Source organism: Zeus faber, assembly GCF_960531495.2.
Source record: "Zeus faber genome assembly, chromosome: 12".
In the NCBI taxonomy this organism is placed as follows: domain Eukaryota; kingdom Metazoa; phylum Chordata; class Actinopteri; order Zeiformes; family Zeidae; genus Zeus; species Zeus faber.
Genome location: NC_137196.1, coordinates 12123554 through 12147808, shown reverse-complemented (window position 1 = coordinate 12147808; position 24255 = coordinate 12123554). Strand labels below are relative to the sequence as shown.

At 47.7% G+C, this 24255-nt stretch overlaps 1 protein-coding gene across 1 annotated transcript in view; it reads left to right on the top strand.

Moving 5' to 3' along the window:
* Positions 1-6219: 6219 nt before the first annotated feature.
* ephb1 (EPH receptor B1) overlaps positions 6220-24255 on the top strand; it is a gene marked incomplete at both ends in the record, with an annotated part of 180536 nt that continues 162500 nt past the window's right edge. Inside the window, one exon of the mRNA XM_080010743.1 lies at positions 6220-6280. Coding sequence (XP_079866869.1) covers positions 6220-6280 — 61 coding nt within the window. The remainder of the gene's footprint in view (positions 6281-24255) is intronic.

Sequence of the window (24255 nt, the reverse complement as noted above, 5' to 3'; positions counted from 1 at the left end):
CCACCCCCCCCTAACCCCCTCCATCACCGCCGCCACCACCACCACTTATTAGGGCTCTCTTCGGGTTGATTCGGTGTATTGTTTGCGTCTCCCACCGCTCAGAGATTGGTTCGGGTTGTACCCACTGCGAGACGGATCAGGTGCTCGCTGCTGGGGCCGGCGGAGTCGGCAACACACACCCTGCGGGCGGCGGCCGACCAAGCGCAGAGTGACTAAGGGGAAGAACGCGCCTTTCTGAGATCCATCACCTTTTTGTGGAGTAGCCCGCAGCAGCCGAACACACCAACCCACACATACAGTGCGCACATGCACAGATTTTGGCACACGGGCGTCCGCTGATAACGCACAGGCAGACAAACACACTGCTCGCATGGAGCATGGTAATGACGCTGTAACTCATTCGATACTGAACAGAAGCTCCGTATTGTGTATGTGTGATTAATGATAAGTAAAGTACCCCAATCCAATCCAGTGAATGCGAGCTGAGGGCGTATTAATCAAACCGCGCGATACTTAAAACAAATAATGCCTTCCCAGCATCTCTACGAGCTTTAATAGCTCTCTGACAAATGGAGTCCCATCCTTTTGGCCATTCTTGTACACACACACACACACACACACATACACAAACACCTACCCACACACACTTATAACACCAATGTTCCTACTTCCGTGTGCGTGTGCCTGTGCCTCGGCGCGTCGGTCTCCGTGTGCCTATCTGTGACGGCGGGTCGTGATGGATGCCTGTGTGATGTGTGCGCACTGATGGCGGAGGGCAGGTGCCATCAGTCCCGGAGTCAATGGAAGATTAATGAGAGCGCCGCATTTAGCCCACGCTCTGCCTCTCACTGCCTGACCTACTGTCTGTGCCATCCCTCTCTCAGAAAAAACATCCACTTATTAATGAAAGGTTGGCCCAATTCATTACCCCCGCGTATCTCCCTCTGGTTTTGAAGCGGTACCGCTATTGATCAGCAGTTTAGGGCTTCTCTTCCTCCTACTGTGCTTTGCGTGGTTGTCCGCTGTGGCCAAAGGGGTTGATGTTGACCTCGGAGATACTTCTCTGGAGAAAGCAATTTGGTTTCCAGAGCCTAGCCCCTAGTCTACCATTTGAAAACATCACATCTTGCTAATAAATTGCTATCTGGAATGTCCCCCCAACCACACCCCACACACACACACACACACACACACACACACACACGCACACACACACACACACAGACACAGACACACATACACACACACAACCATGAACTCATTTTTCCGCAGGCTCCCTCTGGGGCCTTGACCCAGAAAAGTAGAACTGTGGATGGGGCCCTCACCGGTGAGTCTTCCTGACCCCCTCGGACCCCCTCAATTTGGAAAACACCGGGGCCAGAGCACATCTGTATTCAGGCCCGGCTCTGTGCTCATATTGTCAATGACCGGGCGCCCAGGCTCCTGAAGATGGATGAAGCTAAAGCTCGGCCTAATAACCAGTCCATCTCCCCCAGGGCCGATGAAGCAACGCGCTCCTCCTCCGTCTGTCACCGGCTCCCAGCGCCGTCTACATATTGACTCAGGCATTTCATTTTCATGCATTCATATTCATCACCGGGCGACGCCTTTCCACGTCCCAGTACTGGTGGGGCTGTTCTGTCTCGCCAGGACCGTGTATCCATCTCTGTCCTGCTCTTAGGTAGCACCATTATATCCACCCACTTGTGAATGTGTGGATGTGTGTGTGTGTGGATGTGCGTGTGTGTGTCTGTGTGTGTGTGTGTGTGTGTGTGTGTGCGCGCGCGCGTGCGTTTCCGTGTGCGTGTGTGTGTTTGAGGCTCCTTGAAACAAAAATATATATATAAACGATATTGAATCTTGATCTTGGATCATTAAAGGCCCTGTAAAGAGAATTCAGTGATTTGTTTCTAAACACATTATACATGTTAAAAAAGTAATGGCTGAAAACTTGTGAAAAGACTGTGAACGGTGTAGTACTGCATCGTGGAGTTGGACCGTTAAACTATTTTCAGCGGCTTTAGAGATGACGTAGAGCGGTCATAAGCACCGCGCATAATGGGGGATGCTCATTAGTCACTCCCTTACCCCCCCCCCCTCTCTTCGTGGAGAACGTGAACTCACGCCAGGGACGCCCGGAACAAAGAAGAACTGTCACGTTGATTTGACTGTGCCGGTTTTGGTTATGTTAGCAGTAGCTGCATGCTAGCAGGCCGTGGAGCCCAGACTGGCAGTGGGCACCAGAGAGCGGGGAGTCCCGCAGCTGGACAGCGGCGCTGGGCAACTAGACACACAGCACTAGGTTCAGCAAAACATTTAACATGGAATTTACTCCAATTTAAATGTTTAATGTGATGGGGCATGGTTTCAGCATGTTCAGCGGTCAGGCCCCCAGTGTCTCGGAACAGAAGGAACTGCCTTTTTTCCACGATTTTGAAACCTAATTTTATGTACTTAGCGATTTTTTTAATCATTCAAATTTGGCAAGGTGGTTAATAACACATTTATCTGTGGTGTGACAAACTCAGAACACATATTTATTTTTCATTTACGGGGACTTTATTAATGTCTAAATTACCATCACATTTCCTTGTGTTTTCTCTTACTGAAAGATTTCCATGTAAACAGCAAGGACCCGCCCTGTTGATGGCACGGCGCAAATGTGGACAAACTGCCATTTTGCATTTGCTGCCAGGCTCCAGTACAAAAAAAGCGAAGAACATAACAACCATTTGCTTCCAGCTGCCGAAACGTTTGGCTCCCAGACAGCAGGTCGGGGAAACGCGAGGAAATTAGAGAAATGTAAAGGTCACGGCACATTGGTCTATTTCATAGCGGCGCGGACACCCGGCAGGATGTTTACAGGTCAAAAGCATGATAAATGTGAGGTCATCTCACAAAACACACAGAGCAGGAAGATTGCATCAAACACGAGTCAGAGACTACCTCAGGATATGTGCTCGAGAGGTTGGGTTTTTTTGGGGGGCTTTCTTTTAAACCCGGAGTGGGGGCGTGGCAGGGTGGGGCAGGCGGGGAGGGGCATGGGAACGAAATCTGAGAATGTGTGTGCACTTGTGAGATGAGCTACGCAGGGGTGCTCTTCTATGCAATGTTTTGAGCTCACTATTGGCGGTTAGACTGGTGAGACTGAGGTAATGAGCTAAAGGTGGCAAGTGCTTGTACTGTACGCCTTTGTGTGCTACCATGATCCCTGTGTGTGTGTGTGGGTCTGTCTGCGTGTGTGTGTGTGTATGTGTGTGTGTCCGTATTTGCATTGCAAGGAAGGATGTGCTACACAAGAAGCGCCATTGTTCCCAGCTTGTCTCCCCCCTCTTGCTTCCTTCCTGCCTCTTATTTCCCCCAGGGTGCGGCAAAGCAAACAGGGATAGATTGGTCGGGGACGCTCGGCTCTCTGGAGATGACCCCGAAAGTCATGGTTACTGTGGCCGGCCTGATGAAAAATAAGGCCAGGTGGCTATCACACACGCGGGCTGGCAACCGCCGCCGCGGGAACCGTGCTGCGCCACGTGCGGCGCGGGCCACACTACGCCACACCATTAAAAATGACAAATGGCGACCCAATCAACTGGCCTCCCAAGTAAGCGACTGCCACCTGATGTTCCCGAAGTGCCAGGCTCTCCGTGTCCATGCCCTAGTTCGTCTGCTCCGGTCCCCGTGGTGGCGCACTCATTTATTTGAATTCACTCACTTTCCACTTGGTCCAGTGTTGAGTTTTTTTGTCATTGTAGAAGGTGAGCGGCCCGAACGCAAGAAGGAGGGAAAAGGTGGATGTGTGGCAAAGAGCTCAGCAATGGCTCGGAAAAGATAGAACTTGATTGAGAGGGCTTGATAGCCTTATTTTATGAATATTTCTCCTAATGAACTCGAGAGACCCCCCCCCCCCCCTTGAACCCAGTAATGGGGTCAATATGGAAATGAAGCAGGCCAAAACGTATCTCTAAAATGGGGCAGCCTGCTGTGTGAAAAGGCAGCACTGAGGTTTTAGGCCATGGAGTGGCCTCGGGTTAAAACCTGGCCTACTCTGGCTTGAGATTAACAGCTCCATCCCGGTTCCTCTTCTCCAGGGACTTGGAGCGAGGTCTAGCCCGAGACAGGTGGATGATTCTGGGCTGTGAAGAGGCAGAGTGCCCCCCCTCACTCGGCCGCGGCTGGTCCAGAGCCTTTTTGTATCCCCCGAGGACGCATGCAGCCCATTGTGTCAGCCATCTGTTGCAGCACACGCACACACAAAGAGGTGATGGGGCAAAGAGGGGCGCTGATGTGCAGAGCCTGTTTAATGTCATTAGGACGTGCGGCTGGTTTTGCCAGAGCTATTAAAGAACCTCCTCAAAGCGGATCTGGACCGGGGCTCAAGCGCTGGGACACAGAGGAGTGGTTTGGGTAGGATGGGTGGGGATGGATATGTATAGAGATGGTTTAAAAGGGCACAATGTCTGAATAACCACCATCATTGATTAAGGACTCTCGGAACGGTCGAGACACATTTCGTATTCTCATAATCTGAAAGGCTTGAAAGCTGCATTTAAAAAAAAAAAACATTCTTTATGCTTCTTCTGATTTGCTCTCACAGTTAGAAAATGTTTAGTGCTGTGTTAAGTCTGCATAATCCCAAGTAACCTTGTTTTCATGAGTTTTTCTAGATGACAGATCGATGGATAGATAGATAGATAGATAGATAGATAGATAGATAGATAGATAGACAGATAGATAGATAGACAGATAGATAGATAGATAGATAGATAGATAGATAGATAGATAGATAGATAGATAGATAGATAGATAGATAGATAGATAGATAGATAGATAGATAGATAGATAGATATAAAACGTGTGTGTTTGTGTGTGTGTGTGTGTGTCTGTGTGTGTGTCTGTGTGTGTGCCCGTCAGTCTGTCCGCTGTCTGTGTGTTTCCTGCCATCAAAGTGGATATTAAGGTTGTTTTTTTTTCATCATTCACGTTGTATGATAGATAAATAGGCAGGCAGACAGACAGACAGACAGACAGACAGACAGACAGACAGACAGACAGACAGACAGATAGATAGATAGATAGAGAGATAGAGAGATAGGTAGACAGGTAGATAGATAGATAGATAGATAGATAGATAGATAGATAGATAGATAGATAGATAGATAGACAGATAGATAGATAGATAGATAGATAGATAGATAGACAGATAGATAGATAGATAGATAGATAGATAGATAGATAGATAGATAGATAGATAGATAGATAGATAGATAGACAGACAGACAGACAGACAGACCGACAGACAGATAGACAGATAGAGAGATAGATAGATAGATAGAGAGATAGAGAGATAGATAGACAGGTAGATAGATAGATAGATAGATAGATAGATAGATAGATAGATAGATAGATAGATAGATAGATAGATAGATAGATAGATAGATAGATAGATAGATAGATAGATAGATAGATAGACAGGTAGATAGATAGATAGACAGATAGATAGATAGATAGATAGATAGATAGATAGACAGGTAGATAGATAGATAGATAGATAGATAGATAGACAGATAGACAGATAGATAGATAGATAGATAGATAGACAGATAGATAGATGGATAGATCTCGCTCGATTTATCTTAAAACCATGAATCTAAAAACACCTGCAGCAACAATTCAAATTCTGACAAAACAAAGTTGCAACCGCGGGGCTAAAAAAAAAAAAAAAAACCCAAACAACCCCCCCCCCCCCACCCGTAGCATCGTTTTTGCTGAGGTACAGTTGCACGGGCCGGCCTGCCGGTGTCGCTGTTCCCATTCACCGGAGCGCTCCTCGCGTTCAGACGGGCCGCGGAGGAGGGAGAAAACTTTTGCGCTTCGGACAAAGGCGGGGTGGGCGGGGCCGAACCCCGCGGCGACCGCCGATTGGCCGGCGCGCCGCAGTCCGCGGCCTGCGATTGGCCGGGGCGCCCCCCCCCTTTCCGCCCCGCCCCGCCCACCCGCCGGCGCCCCGCCGCGCCGCGCGGACTCTGTCACACAGTTATTTACTAGCGCTGGGGATGTGACGCGCGGCGCGGCCAGTGGAGTACACCGCTCCGTGACAGCGCAGGGATTTGTGGGGTTTTTTGGGTTGTTTTTGTTTTTTTTCCCCCCAACCAACGCGTGCGTGCCTTGCTCCGTCCGTGGACACCGTGGACACTGCGGAGACTGTACGCCCCGCTTTCTGCCATGACGGTGGAATGGTGTGCGCTCCTGTGCGTGATGGTCCTCACAGCCTCTGCGATGGAAGGTGAGCGTCATATTTGGGGGGGTAATAATAATAATAATAATAATAATAATAATAATAAAAAAAAGCGCACATAAACTCTGGTTCATGGTCGAGATGGATTTGACGTGTGGTTTTTTTTTAATATAGTCTCCACTAATTTATAAGCATTACAAGTATTATTACAATAAGTTGTGCTGTTAGTGTTGTCTTTCCTAACGGGACGATTGGTTGATTGAAGCTATTTTCAATATGGATGCTGAAGGTTTCCGTCACAGCGTCCTCTGACCAGTCGGGACTACTGGGTGCGTGCGGGACACACGTGGATCCCAGTTCAATCGACCTATTTTTGTTGTTTGCATCAACTGGGGAGTGAAAAGATAGATAAAAAAAACGCATTCAAAGCGCCACTGATCAGCTCAACACAAGTGCTTTAAAGGGGAGGTGGGGTCTGTCTTTCTGGGGTGGCCTCAAAAATTGAATTTGAGAAATTGGGGAAAAAGGTGCACGTTTGAAGTTGAGGAAACCAAAGAAAACACAGGGTTCACAAATGATTATTATTATTATTTTTTTTCGAGTTTATCCAATAACTCCAATCCAGTGTTCATTTATCTGGGTTCATTTTTTTTTTGATATCAGCGTACATGGTTTCTGAGACGCTTTCGAACCGCAATTAATAGAATGGTTGCTGCCATCAAATTGTGTCGTTTGTACGTTCCCCGCTTGGAGATGAAGGTTTCTCAGTTGGAGGGATGCGGTTAATTGGCCCGCCTGCTACTGCAGCTCTTCTGACGCGCCTCCTTGAGACTTTTTACCTGAATTGTTTTGCAGGAAAAATGATGCCGGAACAACCTCAACAGATAAAAGTGTGTTGTTGTTCCAGGTTGTGGAGACACTGTTGAGAGGGTTGGGCAGAACCCCGGGTTTGATTGTTAATTCCCGGTAGTTTTGTGTGTAATATCCCTTTAGTCTAACAGTAATACCTTTCCCCTTGTCCCTCTCCCGCATATTTCCATTGGCCCTCTTCGCCCCGTCTCTGCAGCTCTTCCCTCTGTGTTCCCTCTGTGTGCGTCCTTAAATGTCTCTGGACATACACATTCACGCAGACACAGTCAAGTGACGGCACCGCGAGTAGCTAATATCTGCCTGGTTAAACATGCTTTTCATTTCCGCTGCCGGACCCCTGGGGCCAAGCGCCACTGCAGGCAGGGGTCTCAGACACGGGCTGCTGCGTGGATACCCCCCCCCCCGCCCGGCAGACTCGCCCACGGTGGAGCATCTCCGTTTTATTACGGCTCATCCTCAAAAACACACATCAAGACACGCCCAGGCTCGGTGCACAGGCGCTCCCTCCAAAACGGTAAATGACCAAATTCGAAGCGGGAAATGCGTCAGTGTATTGGTTATCTCGGATCAGCTCGTGTTACTGACTTTTTTTTTTTTTAATTTTTTTTTTTTTTGGCAATTACGACTCTATGCTCCCTTCCGGAGTGGTGTGTTTGCCGGTCATCACATCTCAGCATGGCGACGGGTATCTGAGCCCGGGCCCTAATGGATTACACCTCTGGGAGTTTGGAGGGGAGGTATCTGGATATTTTTTCCCCCAGCCTCAGATGTTTATGCAGCGCGAAGGAGGGGAGGGGGTATTAGAAATATCCATTTGGGGATGGGGGGGGGGATAAACTTTAGAAGATGGGAAGAGAGGGAGCGGGCTGCTCGTGTGGAAGCAGATGGGGGCGAGGCGGCCCCCGGGTTACCGGGGCAACGGGGATGAAAGTGAGTTCTTGTTTGGGTCACTAATTGAAAGAAGTTTGTCCCGTGGGCGAAGTAAAATCTTCACTGATCTCCACTCCAATCTGTTGCTCTTCTCTACTGTCTCTTTTGTGTGTCTGTGTGTGTGTGTGTGTGTGTGTGTGTGTGTGTGTGTGTGTCTGTGTGTGTGTGTGTGTGTGTGTGTGTGTGTGTGTGTGTGTGTGTGTGTGTGCGTGCGTGCGTGCGTGTGTGTGTGTGTGTGGGGGGGGGGGTTATCCCTGCCTCTCCCTGTAACCCTTAATCAGATTATATGGCCCCTAATCACCACATCAGCCTGGTAATCACAAACAAAGTGTCAGAGATCACTTTGTGTGTGTATGTGTGTGTGTGTGTGTGTCTGTGTGTGTATGTATGTGTGTGTGTGTGTGTGTGTGTGTGTGTGTGTGTGTGTGTGTGTGTGTGTGTGTGTGTGTGTGTGTGTGTGTGTGTCTGTGTCTGTGTCTGTGTGTGTGTGTGTGTGTGTGTGTGTGTGTGTGTTTAGGACTGGAGGCAGGGTTGACCATATGGACACTCATCCGTGATGAATTGAGTGGCCCCGGAGCCCCACACACCATCCCCCTAGGGGCATACAAGCCCCCACCTGACATAGACACACACGCGCACACACACACACTCACTCACACACACTCACTCACACACACACACACACACACACACACACACACACTTTGAGGAGCTTCATGTGTGATCTTCAGACGGAAATGTATTCACAGACTAGTCTGAGAGGGGTGTGAAGAGTTAAGGCAGGGGACTAACAAAGAGGAAAGAGAGGAGAGGGGGATTTGCATGCCATTAGTAAAAGATGCATGTGCACTGCTTTCTCTCCCTCTCTATCTCCATCGCTTCTCCTCCTTCTCTCTCTCTTGCGCTCTCTCTCTCGCTCTCTCTCTCTCTCTGTCTCCCCGTCTCCCTTTCTGCTCTCTCCTCTTTCCTTATCGCCTTCATCTCGTCTTTGCACTCCTCTCCGTCCCCCATAATTCTCTTCCACTCTAATCTCCAAATCGTACTCTTGTCCGCCTCGTTTCCCCACCTTCTCTCTCTCTCTCTCTCTCTCTCTCTCTCTCTCTCTCTCTCTCTTTCGGTCTCTCTCATCTTTCTCTCATTTACTTGTTTCTATCTCTCTTTCGCTCCCTCTCTTTCTCTCGCTCCCTCTCTCCTTGGTGTGCGGTGCGGAGGGTTCCTGCCAACAGCAGCAGTAATTCTCCCCTACTTACGGAGCCATTGCTTATTTCTGTATGCCCTTAAACCAATTAGGCTTAGATAAGCCCGCTCATTTAACGGGCCGGAACGGGTGGAGGGGGAGCGGGGGAGGAAAGGAGGGGATGAAACAACGTTCCCCAAAACAGATAGATGGGGCGGGGACGGAGGGGGGTTGTGAACGAAAGAGATGAGAGGAAACAGCGATGAAAAGATGAGAGGGAGGTCAAGTGAGTCTTCTTTTAGGAAAAGGCCCGCATTTTCTTTTTTCCAAATGAGCAAGGATCTGACAGTATTGCAGGTTAATGCTCAGACAGTAAGACGTGTAGCTATGTGGAGCATTTGGAATACATGTAGCCTGAACTGGTTAGTGGATGCCGAGGGTTGGAGCTGAGGGTCCGAGGGCACGGTTTGGACAGCCACTCCCGGCCACAGACCCCTGGCGTCAGCGTGCGTCAATTCTCTCAAAAATGTGTTTTCGATGGCTGATGAATTCCTCCCGTCTTCCGCTCCGAGGGTGTTGATTGGGAAGATAAATCTCCGTGATGGGATCGGCGTCCGGCACGCACTTTTAGGAGCGGTTGCCAAGTTGGCTACCATGCTTCAGCCGTTAGTTGCCAAGACCAAAAAAATGGTTTCAGAGTTTAAATCATTTTTTAATTGAGTGATAATGATCCTATTGAATGATAATCCATAGTTTTCGGTACTCTCACTTGTTTTCCCAATTTGATGGTTGACAATGGTCCAAATCTGGTTGCCAGGGGCAACTGGGCGGCCGTTATTGTCAGGATGCAAAGGTAAGATCACTCCTCATCTTCTCCCTCTCATTTCACACGGGAAGAAAAAGGAGACAGAAATCGTAGAGAGAGAGTGAGAAAAGACTCGCTCAGTGTGAGCCAGGACGGGTGATTCGTGAGTGCCTCGTGTGCGGCGAGTGCCGTCTGTTTACTTGCGCATATGTTTACCTCCATTTATATGTGTGTGTGGGTGTGTGTGTACGTACGTGTGTGTGAGCGACCACCTGTGAGGATGAGTGTGTTTTGTCCGCGGGCTCCACCGCTGACCTGAGACCCCCTGAAGTAGAATGTAATTTTTCGCAAGAACCATATGTGCTAGAACCATGACGCTTCCTGGAGGGTGGGGGTCATCCTGTAATGGGGCGGTATCACCAGGTAATAGGCCAAACAGTGAGACAGCTCAGTATTAGGGTGTAGTCTTCGAGCCCGGTCGACAGAAACGAACCCGAGTCGTCACCGACACTGCAGGGTTCTTATCACAACGTTTCATTCTTTTTTCTTTTTTACTGGCTACGATGCTCAAGACGCCGTAGTTCCAAGGAAATATATTAATCAAACCCAAACCCAACAACCTCTGACGGCGCAGCAGCATGCAAAAGAGACAGTATTCGGTTTCGAGTTGCCGGCCGACGTTGAAACATTTAAATATGGGTTTAGCTCTGAGGTACCAGCACACATCTCTCTCACTCTCTCTCTACCTGGCTCTCTCCATTACACTCGCACTCGCGCACACACACGGTGCACCCCTTACCCCAGAGACATCCGAGAGCGAGGACGGCCAGATGGTGGATACAGGTTGGAGGGCTTGTGTGTGTGTGTGTGTGTGTGTGTGTGTGTGTGTGTGAGGGTGGCGGTTTGTGTGTGTGTGTGTGTGTGTGAGAGAGAGAGAGAGAGAGAGAGAGAGAGAGAGAGAGAGAGAGAGAGAGAGAGAGAGAGAGAGAGAGAGAGAGAGAGAGAGAGAGAGAGAGAGAATATTCCCTCTTTCTTACCATAGGTGTTTCTTAACGGGACCTCCGCATGTTTCCCCACACGCTTCCAGTGAATTTCCTCAGAGATGCTATCGCTGGCGTCGGATTCCGGGAGTCGTTATGCTTTGCGTGGCGCCCCTCCTGGTGACAGCAGGGCGGCCGGGCCTTACCCGTCCAAATCGCAGGTTGGGGCAAGACTCACGGTTCCAAAGACACGAGACCGCACTAAGGCCCTCTGACTCAGCGTGGACTCGTCAATTCCCTGGAATACGTACAGCTCGCCTCCAGGACTAATCCCATGTCCATCCAAGGTGACAACTCTTGGAAAGTGGCGACGGTGGTAATTGATGAATTGGCCCGGTGACCCAGAATCCCCGCTCATGAAAGGCTTCCCCCCCCCACCCCCCTCTTTTTTATCCCGTCAGCCTCCTTGCATTCATTATCACCTGTCCCCGAGATTGGGCCACAGAGTTTCAGTCAGGCAGGAAAGCGGTGCCTCTTCGATAACTGCGGCTGGAGGTGGCGAGAGCGCGGATTATCGAGTCCCGTTTCTGGCCGTTGAAATGGCCCCCCTCTTCCTCCTTTGAGCTTTGGTGGGAGGGAGCTTCACCCCGAGCCCCACCGCCCCCCGCCCCCGGTCCCTTTGTTCCCCCCCACCCCCAAGACCACCTTCCTCACCCAGGCCTTTTGGACAGCGCCGCACCAATAATGGCCTGTTGTTGACTCCACTTCCAATCCCCCCCCCCACCTCATCATCTGTTCGCTGGTGGAGGACGACTTGTGCTTCCAGTCTGTTTTTAACATGTAGGCTCTTTTATTGAACAAAGTGTTGTTTTTTAATGTCCGCAACTGTGAACTGGAGGAAATGTTGAAATGAAGATGTTTTACAAATCAAAAATCTCTCGCTCTCGCTCTCGCCTTTCATATTCTTTCACCCCCCCCCCCCATCTCCTCTCTGAACCTTTTAGCCTTATATAAATACTTGTTTTCTTCTTCTTCTTCTACTTTGGACTTCCCTTTCGTCGCTCCTTGCCTTTTCTCTTTACCCCTTCCCCCATTTTTTTTCCTTTAATCAGATGCAGCAGTAAAGCATTACTGGGGTTTGAGGGGTAAAGAAAAAAAAGAAAAAACAACCAAAAAACGAGTGAAATCCGATTCTGTTTTTTCACCAACGTGGTGGGGTCCGGCTCGCCAGAGGTTCGCCAGTGACTGTAACCGGGAGAACGACCGGTGGATTTGCGAGCTCGGCGGCGAACAAAGGCCTTCATTTACAGCTTTTCTAATGAGATGTGTTCTGAGTTAGGGCGAGCACGGTTTGATTCCACTCTTAAGCCCTTAAGACCCGGCTGGGGGCTCCGAGCAGGAAGCCTGCCGGGGGTTGAGGGGAGGAAGGGGGTGGACGCTCAATATTTTTTTGGGTGATTATGCAGAGATTTCTGATGAGCGCAACCCGACATACATCAGTGTTGCTTAACCGCGTGCATTACAGGAGTCCTCCGCTTTCAGAAAGTGTTTATCTAGCAAATCCCCTCACTTCCCAAGTGGAAACTCGCAGAAAAGTGAGGTTTGCCTTGTTTACCTTGTACATGGAAAAATGTTCTTCGGTGTTCCTCGCCTGTGGAGGGCATTCGGCGCCCTCGTCTCACGGCGCCAGTGTTCAGCATGTTGCTCAAAACATTTTATACATTACTCATTACTTGTTACTCTTTTCCAAAGCAATATTACGACTTCAGGGTTTTTCCTGCCTCAAAATAAGGCCGAGGTGGTAATTTTGCATGACAGCGACTGCGGTCGTTGCCACCGTCATCTTGATGTGTCGTCTCCATACATTTATATTTGGAATATAAGTGCAGGTCTTCAAGAGACCACTACAACGTATTGAGATGTATTTAAAAAAAAAAAAAAAAAAGAAATGCATGAAAAACGTAAAAAATTGGAACATTCTGAATATTTAGTGAAGGATTTGTAAACAAATGAAACAGCTTAATTTAGATATATAATTTCAATATTTGTGCTTGTGACCATGTTAAATGTACTTTTCTAATCACGGCGGATGTCACATCCAGTGACTGAGCATTTGACCCTCCAAATTTAGCTTGCTCTGTAAAACATTTTAACAAGGTCAAGCCTATCTCCTCCTGAGGGGGCCCATCCACTGTCACCCTGCAGCCGACAGACGCTGGTTCTGTGTTCGTCAGCAGCGCGATTTCGAGTAAAGGGAAAGTTCATTTGGATTTAAAATTTATGATCAATCAGGATGTCCTTGATCCATAAATCCAGACCTCATGACTCCTCCCTGACCATCTCCTGGATGAGGTTCAGTCACCTCTGTCTGCAGTCCATCTCCTGCCTCTACCTGCTCTTGCGCCACCTCATCCAGCGTCTCATCCACCTGCTCTTGCACTTTATCCTGCTGCTCAGACCTGACTGGCTGGCTAGTACTAACAGTTATTTACCACATATGAAAAATCACTTATAATACATAACCATTAGAATGAAATAGAAAAATAGAAATGTCTTATACACACACACACACACAAACATATACAAACTAAAACACACACATTTTTTTTCAGTTGAAAAATCTTTTATTTGGTTTAATGTTTTGACTTTGCTACTGCACTTCCTCATATCGGGCTCTTTTATTAACGGAATCTGTTGTTTTGCCTATTCTGTTTCCCATTATCTGTGAATGGACAAGAAAAATCACCCATTTAAACAATCGTTTGGTGGCTTATTCATTCATTTATTATTGTTGTTTTTGTGATGGTTACTGTATTCTCATTTCATTTTATTTTCTCTTAATGGTTGGACAATGAACGTTATTTTATGACCTCTGTACTGATGCAGTATTACGTGCCTAACTAGCCAGGTTATTTAAATGTGTAAATCGCATTTATTAGGGGAACAACTGGGAGTACAAATGTATGGAGCCCCTTAGGGGACATGATGGGAATGATGGGAGATTCATGCAATTAATTTTTTCCCACATAGTAACTTGGGGTTTATTGCGTTATCTCTCAAAAAACATTGAGAGATAACGCAACCAAGTTTTTTTTTTTTTTTTTTTTTTGTGGTGTGTAATTTTTTTTTCCGCTGACAGTTACTGTGAGGGAATGAAATAAATTGCATCAATCATCATTCCATATTTTTTTATTTTTTACCTTACCTATGTCCCATAAGGGGCTCCGTACAAATTAATTAGACAAATGTGAAAAAAATGAACTAATGTTCAGCCTAAAATTCCGTCTCTCACTGACTTGTGTGATTGCTTGGCTCGCCTGCTTGTGTCGTCTCGTCGGGCCGCCTAAGCCTTTTCAGTGCAGGAAAAACCCTGTACTTTACTTATTACTCTCTGCCAACCGTAATTCGTTAAACTACTCAAATTACTTTTCCGTTACACCCTACAAAATTAATAATTGCGCCTTTTTTTCCTCCTCATTTCAGACTTTGCAAGTGCGCCTCTGTGCGTGTCGTATAAAGTGCCGCGCACTGATACTGATGTGATGAAGTTACTGATGTGGATGCGGAGTAACATGAGGAGTGGTCCGGTTAAGCCCAGTGTGCATGTAATGCGGACGCGGTGTTCGAGTGCCTGAAATAAATGCTGAGCTCATGCAGTTAAAGTCAAGTCCTCCGGTCATATGAAACTACATCAGTGTGAATGTCAGGATAATCATAAAAGTAAGGTTGTAATTTTTTTTTTGGGGGGGGGGTTACTCTAATATTATGACTGAAATTGTATTGGTAGTTCTTTACACTACTTGTTACTGGGGAAACTAATATTACTGTAATGCGTTACTGCCCAACACTGCACGCCGCACAGGAGAAATTAAAGGCAGAGCACTAATAGGGCTGAAATTACGGACCCTGGTGAAAGCTGCTCCCTTCCTATTAAATAAGAGCTGGCTCCTCTGCGGGCTGTTTCTCAGAGGGCTCTGAGCACGTGCACACACACACACGCACACACGCACGCACGCACGCACGCACGCACGCATGCCCACACACATGCCCGCACGCACACCCGCAAGCACTCAACACGTATTGTAGATAGAGCATGCACACACACACACACACACACACACACACACACACACACACACACACACACACACACACACACACACACACACACAATGAGCTTTGATGTGTGGAGAGGAAATGAGCGGAGATGGAAAGCTAAGGGCGCGGGCCTGCGCCGCGACCTGTCCCATTATTAATGACTTAGTGCCAGCACCTCTCACAGGTTCAGAACATCTGCACATATTTCACCGCTCTCCTGCCCTTCTTCTCACCATAAATGTAATCTCTTATTAAAGATCGGGGCCCGGTAAGACAGGGCACGATGGAGTGAAAATGGTGCGTGTGTGTATGTATGTGTGTGTGTGTGTGTGTGTGTGTGTGTGTGTTTGACATGAACATAGTGCGTGTCCAGCGAATGTGAAGCGGTGAGAAATGATGTGTCCAAGGGGTGTGAGTTGTAGTGTCGGCTTCAGTGGGCCAGTAAGTGGCGGTGGAAGGTGGAGGGTGGTTTCGACCTTGTGCGACACCAAAAAAAAAAAACTCCCTCTCCCAGGCAAATCTCCTCCGCGCCCCCGCGGTGTTGGGCTCTCCGACCAAATAAGAAGAGAATGTTTTATTTCCGGAGGTAATTAACTATTGATTGTCAGCACAGTGGGTACTGGCATAACGCCATCTCGATCAGCAGTGGCTCGCTCTGGCCGGCCGGAGGAGCGGCTAATTCCTGAAAAGGCAAGAGGTCAAATGTAGCCTCTCGGACTTCCTCTCCCTCTTTCATTTTGGGCTAACGAAAAAAGAAAAATAATACACATGTAAGGGAGCCTTTTGGAATTGGCGAACCTGAGGAACGTTCTCCTGGTGAAGGTACTGAATCGGATATCGTTGCAGGGATCAGATCGTCAAATACCTCGATACGCCGATGTTTATAATTTTCCTGCCCCTCTTGATCCATGTCCATAATAACCAGGCCATGTATTGAAGGCTGACTTGACAGAAAAAATTATCTTGGCCTATGTTGACATAAAATAACCCCACCCCAACTCATACATATTTATCTCGGCGCTTCCCGGCCAAGGAGACCCAGCGTAATATAAAACAGACCTGGGTTACATCCTGAACCCGCGCGTCCCCGGGACAGAAATCATCATCTGCCTTTGGGTCAGGGGATGATCTGGCGATCTGTTTCGTGACAATAGAATCGCTTGAAAGCAGAAGCAGAAGCAGAAGCGGCGCAGGAGGAAAAGACGGGACACGTCTTATTTGATAGAGCGCCAATTCTGATGCCGGGTTCATCCCTTCAGCGTGAAATGTCTTCACCCTGTGCATTCTGCTGTGGGAAGAGGATTACGAGTATTTTTTGTGAGAAATACAATGGTGAAGAAAAGACCAAGTGGCAGTCTATATGCTAGGGTTTTAATTCCATTGATACGTTGTTTGGAAGGTATGCAACCGTTCTCCGCTTAAATTAGTATCGGGCAGGATCTCATCATTTGGTTCAATATCGAGCCTATCAGATATGGACCAGACGGCGCATGATTTGATTCTATATCGTTTTACCAATTTCTCAGTATGTAATCTGACATGCCATTACAAAAAGGTCTTAACAGACTAAATTCAGTCTAATACAGAATTGACATATTTCAATTTGTTACTGTGGTGGTATTTAATTGGGTTGTGGCGAAAATTGGTTGTTAATGGTGACCATATAAAAAATTGCCATATGTGACTGCATAAGTGTGATTATAATTATTTTAAATGAATTGCTCTTATGCAGTAAATGATGGCGAGGAAAACAAGCGTGGTTTGTGCATATGGGCGTGGACACGTCCGTCTAAGTGGATAAAGCATGTTGTGGTGAAGGTTGATCAGTGACGGCTGAGTGACAACCAGATGGCATATCGTTCTACGCAGCCCTCTCTCTCTCTCTCTCTCTCTCTCTCTCTCTCTCTCTCTCTCTCTCCGTGCCTGTCTTTGAAACACTCACGCATGACTCAAACCTTTAATAATAATAATGGCGCTAGTGATCTATTCATTCGTGTTCATGCTGTTCTCCCCTCTTTTTATCCCCTTTTTATGTCTCATTATCGAGTGCTTTCCCTTCCCAGTCCGGGCACTGTTGGCGCGGCTGGTCTTTGATGTGAGCTTCACACAATGTTAGACACCCACTCATCAGATTGACACTCGTGTCTGGGCGGAGCCGCCCCGTTTCCAAGAGCCGCGGCAGAGGGGGAAAAAAAAGAAGCCAAATATGAATGCCGGTCTGGAGGAGTGCGCGACACACAGATTCACTCGGACACAGGGTTGTGTGCTGCTTTTCCATGGACCTCCAGAGATTGCCACAAACGAGCAGGCGTGCTCTGCATGCGATGGGAGCATTTTTGCCATTCGGCTGATGACAAGGAGGTGATAAAGGTGAATGCAAATCTCTCATTTCCACATGAATGGCACGGTGCAATCAGACTCAAAGTCACTTTCCCGTGAATTCGCTTACTCCGGGTGTCACGAAAGGGAATTAAACTTATTTCCCCACGACGTGTCATGTGCATACGCCCATTTTGTGTGTGTGTGTGTGTGTGTGTGTGTGTGTGTGTGTGTGTGTGTGTGTGTGTGTGTGTGTGTGTGTGTGTGTGTGTGTGTGTGTGTGTGTGTGTGTGTGTTCTCCCCAGGTACCCCAAGGCTTGGACCGCGCATGCAGCAGTTGTTTTCCCATTCTGTAACTAGAGCGTGGCCACAGGCGTGTGTGAGCGAGAGCGTACGGTGAAATAAGTTTGGCCGGGGAACATTTATTCTAAACTTTTGCTATTATCGTTTCATAATGGGTATCCCATTGGCCATTTCTCTAAACTGGAGCGCTTGATTGTTTTGGCTGCCTCTGACCCACCTTTATTACTGTATTAACTAGTAATCCCACAACCAAGTAAGGTCATAAGGGTTAAACACCGAGGGTATAAAACTGTGTAAGTTCGTCAGAAGGGTTGAAGGTCCCAGAGTTTGTTAGTTCTCTGATTGCCAAAATCCAGCAGTCCAGTAGTGAGAAAGTCGTGTGTTGAATTCATGGGAACATTTTTCCTTGGTACCTCCTCTGTTGGTATATATGAATAAAGGCTCCAAAACTTGACAAAGATTAAAAAAAAAAAAAAAAAAAGTTTCTCCAAGATGCGGGAGGTAGGGCTTGGTTTATGTGTTAATGTGCTTAAGACCTCATTAAAGCCACATTATTACTCACCCAACCTTTTCAGCACAATACATGTAGGTATCCTGCCCCAACCTGTGGGACTTTCAATAGCCTGTCGCCAAAAGAGCTCTCTTTGACTCCAGTAACCGGCCAAGCTGAATCTCTCAGGGAGGCTTGTTGTCGGGTGGCGGTCCTTTGAGGTCAATGCCAAGGCTTTAGTCTCCTTTACCTCTGAGTGGACATATTTCTGCGTGCGAGTGGGGCCGCCCCTGGAAATCGCCAACTCACACGCATGTTTGCTTTGTGTTGCGGTTGGTGTGTATTGTTGGGACGATGGTGGATTGATGTGGTTGCTGTTAGATACACTCTGCAGGGTTTTGCCAATGAACTATGTTAACACCAAATAGCGGGAATTCTTTCTTAACAGCCCCCAATACGGCAGAAATGACATTGACTCAACACTTCAACACAGCTAGTTTTGTTCAAAATCCAACACAATTCTTCCAAATATTTGTCTGTTCAGCATTCGCCGCTGTGAATACTCCAATTCAGACGATGAAGCAAAGCAACGATAAATTCCAACTGAGCTCACTTCAGGGCAATAGTTTCCTCCTGCTGAATAGAACTATTTTGAATGGACTCAAGCACCAAAGGTATGCTTTAGAAAAACATTTGGCTCCGGAGCATCAAATTAAGACGTTGGCGCTATTGGTGCACCCCTATTCTCTTTTAAACATTAAATAAATGTTTTGTTTAAAAACAAAAATTTAAAGCTGTTTAATACTCTTGGAAAAAGTAAATACAAGCAACCAAAAACAAGATTTTCATCATCGTCTTTTTGAATTGTTCTCGCGTAGCGGGTTGGCTCTCGGCCTGGACCCTGGCCTGGGCACCCCTCGGCGTGTGTGTAGGAGGATGTGGGTAAACAGAACCACGAAGACTCCCTGTGTGTCCGTACTGTAAATAGAGGACATTATCAAACTTATAAAAAGCCTCCATTAAAATGTTAAGAGCCCACCTGGTGGTGGCCGCGGCCACGTTGCTGCTGTTTGCGCACTCTTAACTGTGAGGGCTGGCTGGACCTCCCGTCCTCTTTGTTTAATCACTCTCTCCTCGGTCTCAATCAGGGCCGGAAAAATACACCCCCTCGTTTTAGCACTTAGCAAAAGTGCTGGATACGTACCCTCTATGTAACCCATGAAGTCCCAGGGTGCAACAGAAAGGCGCAGATGTGTAATGCTATGGTCATCTGATGCTGATGACTCCTGACAAGGTCAATGGCTGGTGTGTGTGTGTGTGTGTGTGTGTGTGTGTTTGGTATGTGTTTGTGTGTGTAATTGAGAGCATATGCAAGCAAGAGTGTATATATATATATATAAAATCACTTGGCCCGGCTTGCTTTGAAAGGGCTTTCAGGCACCTGTCAATGATTGCCTGAAAGAGGATACCTCCTTTCTGCCGTTATTGACAGCCCCGATGCGTGGAGTGACGTGCATTTCTGCACGTGTTCTCAATCAATTTGGGCTCAGGTAATGCTTTGAAAATCCGCTTCCTTCTGATAAGCATCTCGCCGCCGCCTCCGTACGCGTAAAGGAATGATGGATCGTCGCGGTGCTTTTGAAAAATAGGAAAAACAGAGAAAAAACAAAAAACAAAAAAAAACGAAGAAGAAAGGACGAGAAGTAAACAAGAAGCGGTTTAGGCTCTCAAGATCGATTGTGAGGCAGTCAGGACATATGAGCGTTGATCATATCATGGATCACAGACAAAAGCGGGAGGGGGGGGGGGCGACACACTGCCGGTTGGGGTGGGGGCGGGTGGGACGGCGGGTGACATGTCGTAAGTGTCACTGTTTGTTTGAGAGGCAAGTGGGAGCGTGATGGATTCGGTCGGGTTTGGTGGAGAGGATGAATATTTGTCATTGTGTATCTTTCAGCGCAGTTGTAGGCATCTACCAGTGTGAACAGACCCTGCTCATCGAACGCCGTCGCGAGAGTAAGCATGGCCCCCGAAAACACGATCTGGGGCTGCGGGGCGGGCGTTACGTTGCAGACGCTCCTCCAGCCTTTCTGGTAACCTTGAAGGGCCAGATGGTTGGGTTTGTTACAGGTCACATCAGATGAGGTGATTACAGCAAAGTGTTGCACAGTGAGTTTTAGGCATGTCCGTGTAATAACATGAACATCATACTTACAAAAAGCAGTACACGCTGCTTTTCCAAAAGGTGGGTGGGTGCAACAAATGTGAACAGTTATTTGCTAAGAAGCCAGACTCTAACCGTGCTACGGAAACATAATGGGAAATGGTGGCTAAGAAGGATGAAAGCGACACGCCTATGTAATAGTAATGGCATGTACAGCATGCATTTGCTCTTCATATTCAAAAATGTGTTTTTTTTTGTTTTTTTTAACCAGCGCTGTCAGCATGCTGGGCATACAACACAGAGTAGTTGTGCCATTGCATCTAGGACGGAGTTAGTCTGCAAGTGGAGTTCAACTTCTCAACCTGCAATGCAACTCTTTATTAATTCTAAAATCATCAAGAACTGCTGCAATAACTCTGTCCTGTGGACGACCTGTGGGGTGACAAGAGCACAGTTTTTCCTTGTAAAGAGCTGCCACCAATCCCCCTCTTTGGTGAACTATTTTACCATGTTTGGGTCTTTAAACCACTAATCACTACTCCAAGAGGGGGAGAATCACCACGGGTGAGACAAATAAACATAGAACAAAACAACATGTACATGGTAAAACAAATGTCAGATGACAACATGTATCGACAAAACACAGTTAATTAAGCCCAGGAAAACTGGAACAGCAATTGGGCACCTGGCCTGGAATGTAACCAGGAGGGTTCTGGGGTGCGTTTAAAGCAGGTGTTAGTGCTGTGTGTGTGTGTGTGTGTGTGTGTGTGTGTGTGTGTGTGTGTGTGTGTGTGTGTGTGTGTGTGTGTGTGTGTGTGTGTGTGTGTGTGTGTGTGTGTGTGTGTGTGTGTGTGTGTGTGTGTGTGTGTGTGTGTGTGTGTGAGGTGTCCACCGGGTAAAAAAAAAATAGATGCGTCTCAAAAATCTGTTAATGGATATACTGTATCCTCTCACTCTACTTTTGGACAATGAATGTAGGTATTCTCCTTAAGGTTATTAACCCGACATATTGACGTCTGTTTTCCTTTTTTTGACTCGGCGCAAATTGGTTTGGCTTGCAAATGCAAGCAAACCCTATGTGAAATGGATCCATCGACCGATCACCCCATCATCTCCTACGACCCATCCTGACAACCTTCCAGATGAGTCACCTTCTTCAGGATGGTCAAGAAGTAGGGCACCTCGCTGGTGGGTGGGTGGGTGTTGGGGTTGCGGTACTCCTCTTAAACTTATCCAGGCGCACCAGTGGTGCTACTCTAGAACAGCATCCCCAGGAACTGGTGTAGCGGCGTAGACATGGAGCGATGTTGACAGACTCGCGCCTGTGGAAGTACCAACCGTCGCCGTTGGAGATCAGTAGCTGACCTATACACCCACTCACAAACAGAGGCTCATGAACCGCGGTGTCTGGACAGCGGATGAGGCCATTAGCATGGGCTGCCATTTCCGCATCAACTGCTCCCGGTCGCTTTGCCTCTTGCATCCTGGTGACATCAGCACATTTGTAATTGACACGTAATTGCCAACAATCATGAGATGGGTCAGTCAGAGTCCAAATAAGGGAGCCTGCTGCCGCCTGCCAATTCCCTTAAACGCAAATCAGGGGTTTTTCTTTTTCACTGGCAGTGGCCTAACACTGCCGCTGGTTGGAGTTGGTTGGTGTTGTGAGAGCGCAGCCACGGAAAGACGTAGAAGGCGGTGTAGGAAGCTCTGAAAATAAAAGTTTCTGTTTCTGTAAAATAAAGCTACCGGGCATCACCAATATTGAAAAAGAAGCCTATTGGTGATGCCTGGTAGCTTTATTTATGAAATTCCCTTTTGCAACATGTATTATTATGTTGGCTGCTGCCTGGGAGAAAGATAAGAGCCAGGCACCTGTAATAGGATCCTGTCTGTTGGAAGAAGAGGGGAGGAAATTGCTGGGAGCAGGAATGTGCTTGACTTTCCACGTTTGGGTCAGTGGAGGAAGTGTATGTGTGTGTGTGTGTGTGTGTGTGTGTGTGTGTGTGTGTGTCTGTGTGTGTGCTCGTTGTACGGGTCCGACCCTTGGTGATAGAGAAACGTGAAATGTGATATGAATATCCTCCCCATTCTTCCATGAAAGTACCTGAAAAGAACCCATTTAGGGCTGCTCAGACAATACAATGCGCCTGATGACAGGCTAACTGGGGGAGGAAATGGCCCTGTAGAGCAAACATAATGGCAGAATATTATGGAAGTCACAGGAGGGATTTATGGAAGCAAATGGTATTTTTTCATCCAGCAGAGGTGTGTGTGTGTGTGTGTGTGTGTGTGTGTGTGTGTGTGTGTGTGTGTGTGTGTGTGTGTGTGTGTGTGTGTGTGTGTGTGTGTGTGTGTGTGCGTGTGTGCGTGTGTGCGTGTGTGCGCGTGCACTCGGACACGTGGGCAGAAGTTGCCCGCTCTTCAGTGTACCGTACGCCTGCTGCTGCATCCTGTGATTTGTAAGTGTGAATTGGCCCCTCGTCTGGCCTGCCAATCACAACAGGAGGTCATTAGGGGGGTGTCGCACTCAAATCGGTCCCCTCTCTCTTTCTTTCTCTCTCTCTCTCTTTGGCTGTTGTCAGAACACCCACTCACACACACACACGTTCACACACACACTTGACTAGTTATTAAATCTACCTTTTAGTTTTTCTATTATTTCTACTCTATTATCCTTGGGCTGGGCAATGGACATGTAGTTAAAGAGTGTCCCTGAGCCCTTCATTTGGGGGGCAGGGCTTCTAGGGGCTCCATATGGATGCCATGCTGGTGTCTAACAGTAGGGTGGGGCAATTAGTGCTGCATTTGCTGAAGATGGCATAGAACCAGACTGTCACCTCTGCCTTACAACTCTGTCTTTGAAAAGTGTGTGTGTGTGTGTGTGTGTGTGTGTTTTATGTGTTTGTGTGTATGTGTGTGTGTGTGTGTGTGTGTGTGTGTGGCAACATGTATTGGGGGAGGGAAAATCACATTATGACACCTGCTACACAGCAGGAGATGCTTCAGTGAGCTGTGTGTGTGTGTGTGTGTGTGTGTGTGTGTGTGTGTGTGCAGCTGCGTTCTACGCACTTGCAGGGTGTGTGTGAAAAGGGTGAAAGGGCAGAGTGTCAGGACGTTGTGTGTGTGTGTGTGTGTGTGTGTGTGTGTGTGTGTGTGTGTGTGTGTGTGTGTGTGTGTGTGTGTGTGTGTGTGTGTGTGTGTGTGTGTGTGTGTGTGTGTGTGTGTGTGTGTGTGAGATCGGAGGCAGCGCTGCATTGAAATGCATGCAGTTACTCATAATCAATGTTACCACAGGTCCCAGAGGCTATGCTAATGTGCTCTAAAATGCTAATGCAGTTCCAGCGCTAAACCCCTGAGTTGTATCATAACAGCCGGTGGGGGATTGCGGGTGCAGCGGCGACAATATGGAAATGTGCAACGTGCTTGAGGAATTTGAGGCGCTTAAAATTACTATCTGTGCAAAACATTACCGGGATATTACATCACAGCCGCCATATGGATCGCTTGGGTGGCGTCCACTGTGGCGCGCTCCGTACAGGACTATTTGATCAGAAGCGGCCAAAAGAACCTTTTATCTATCTGCTGAAAAATTGATGCGACAGAATGGTTGGCGGCCCATTAAGGCGGATGTGGCAAGTGGGCGTACAGGAGGAAGGGGCGAGCGCGCCCCCCGGAGAGCAGCGTTAACATGGCCCTGCTTTTATCCCGGGACACCTGGATTTGATCATCTGAGAGGGAAAGAAAGCTAAATGTCTGGCCTCCCTGTGTGTGTGTGTGTGTGTGTGTGTGTGTGTGTGTGTGTGTGTGTGTGTGTGTGTGTGTGTGTGTGTGTGTGTATTTGTGTGTGTGTGTGCTATTGTGTGTTAGGTTTGGGCGATTTGAAG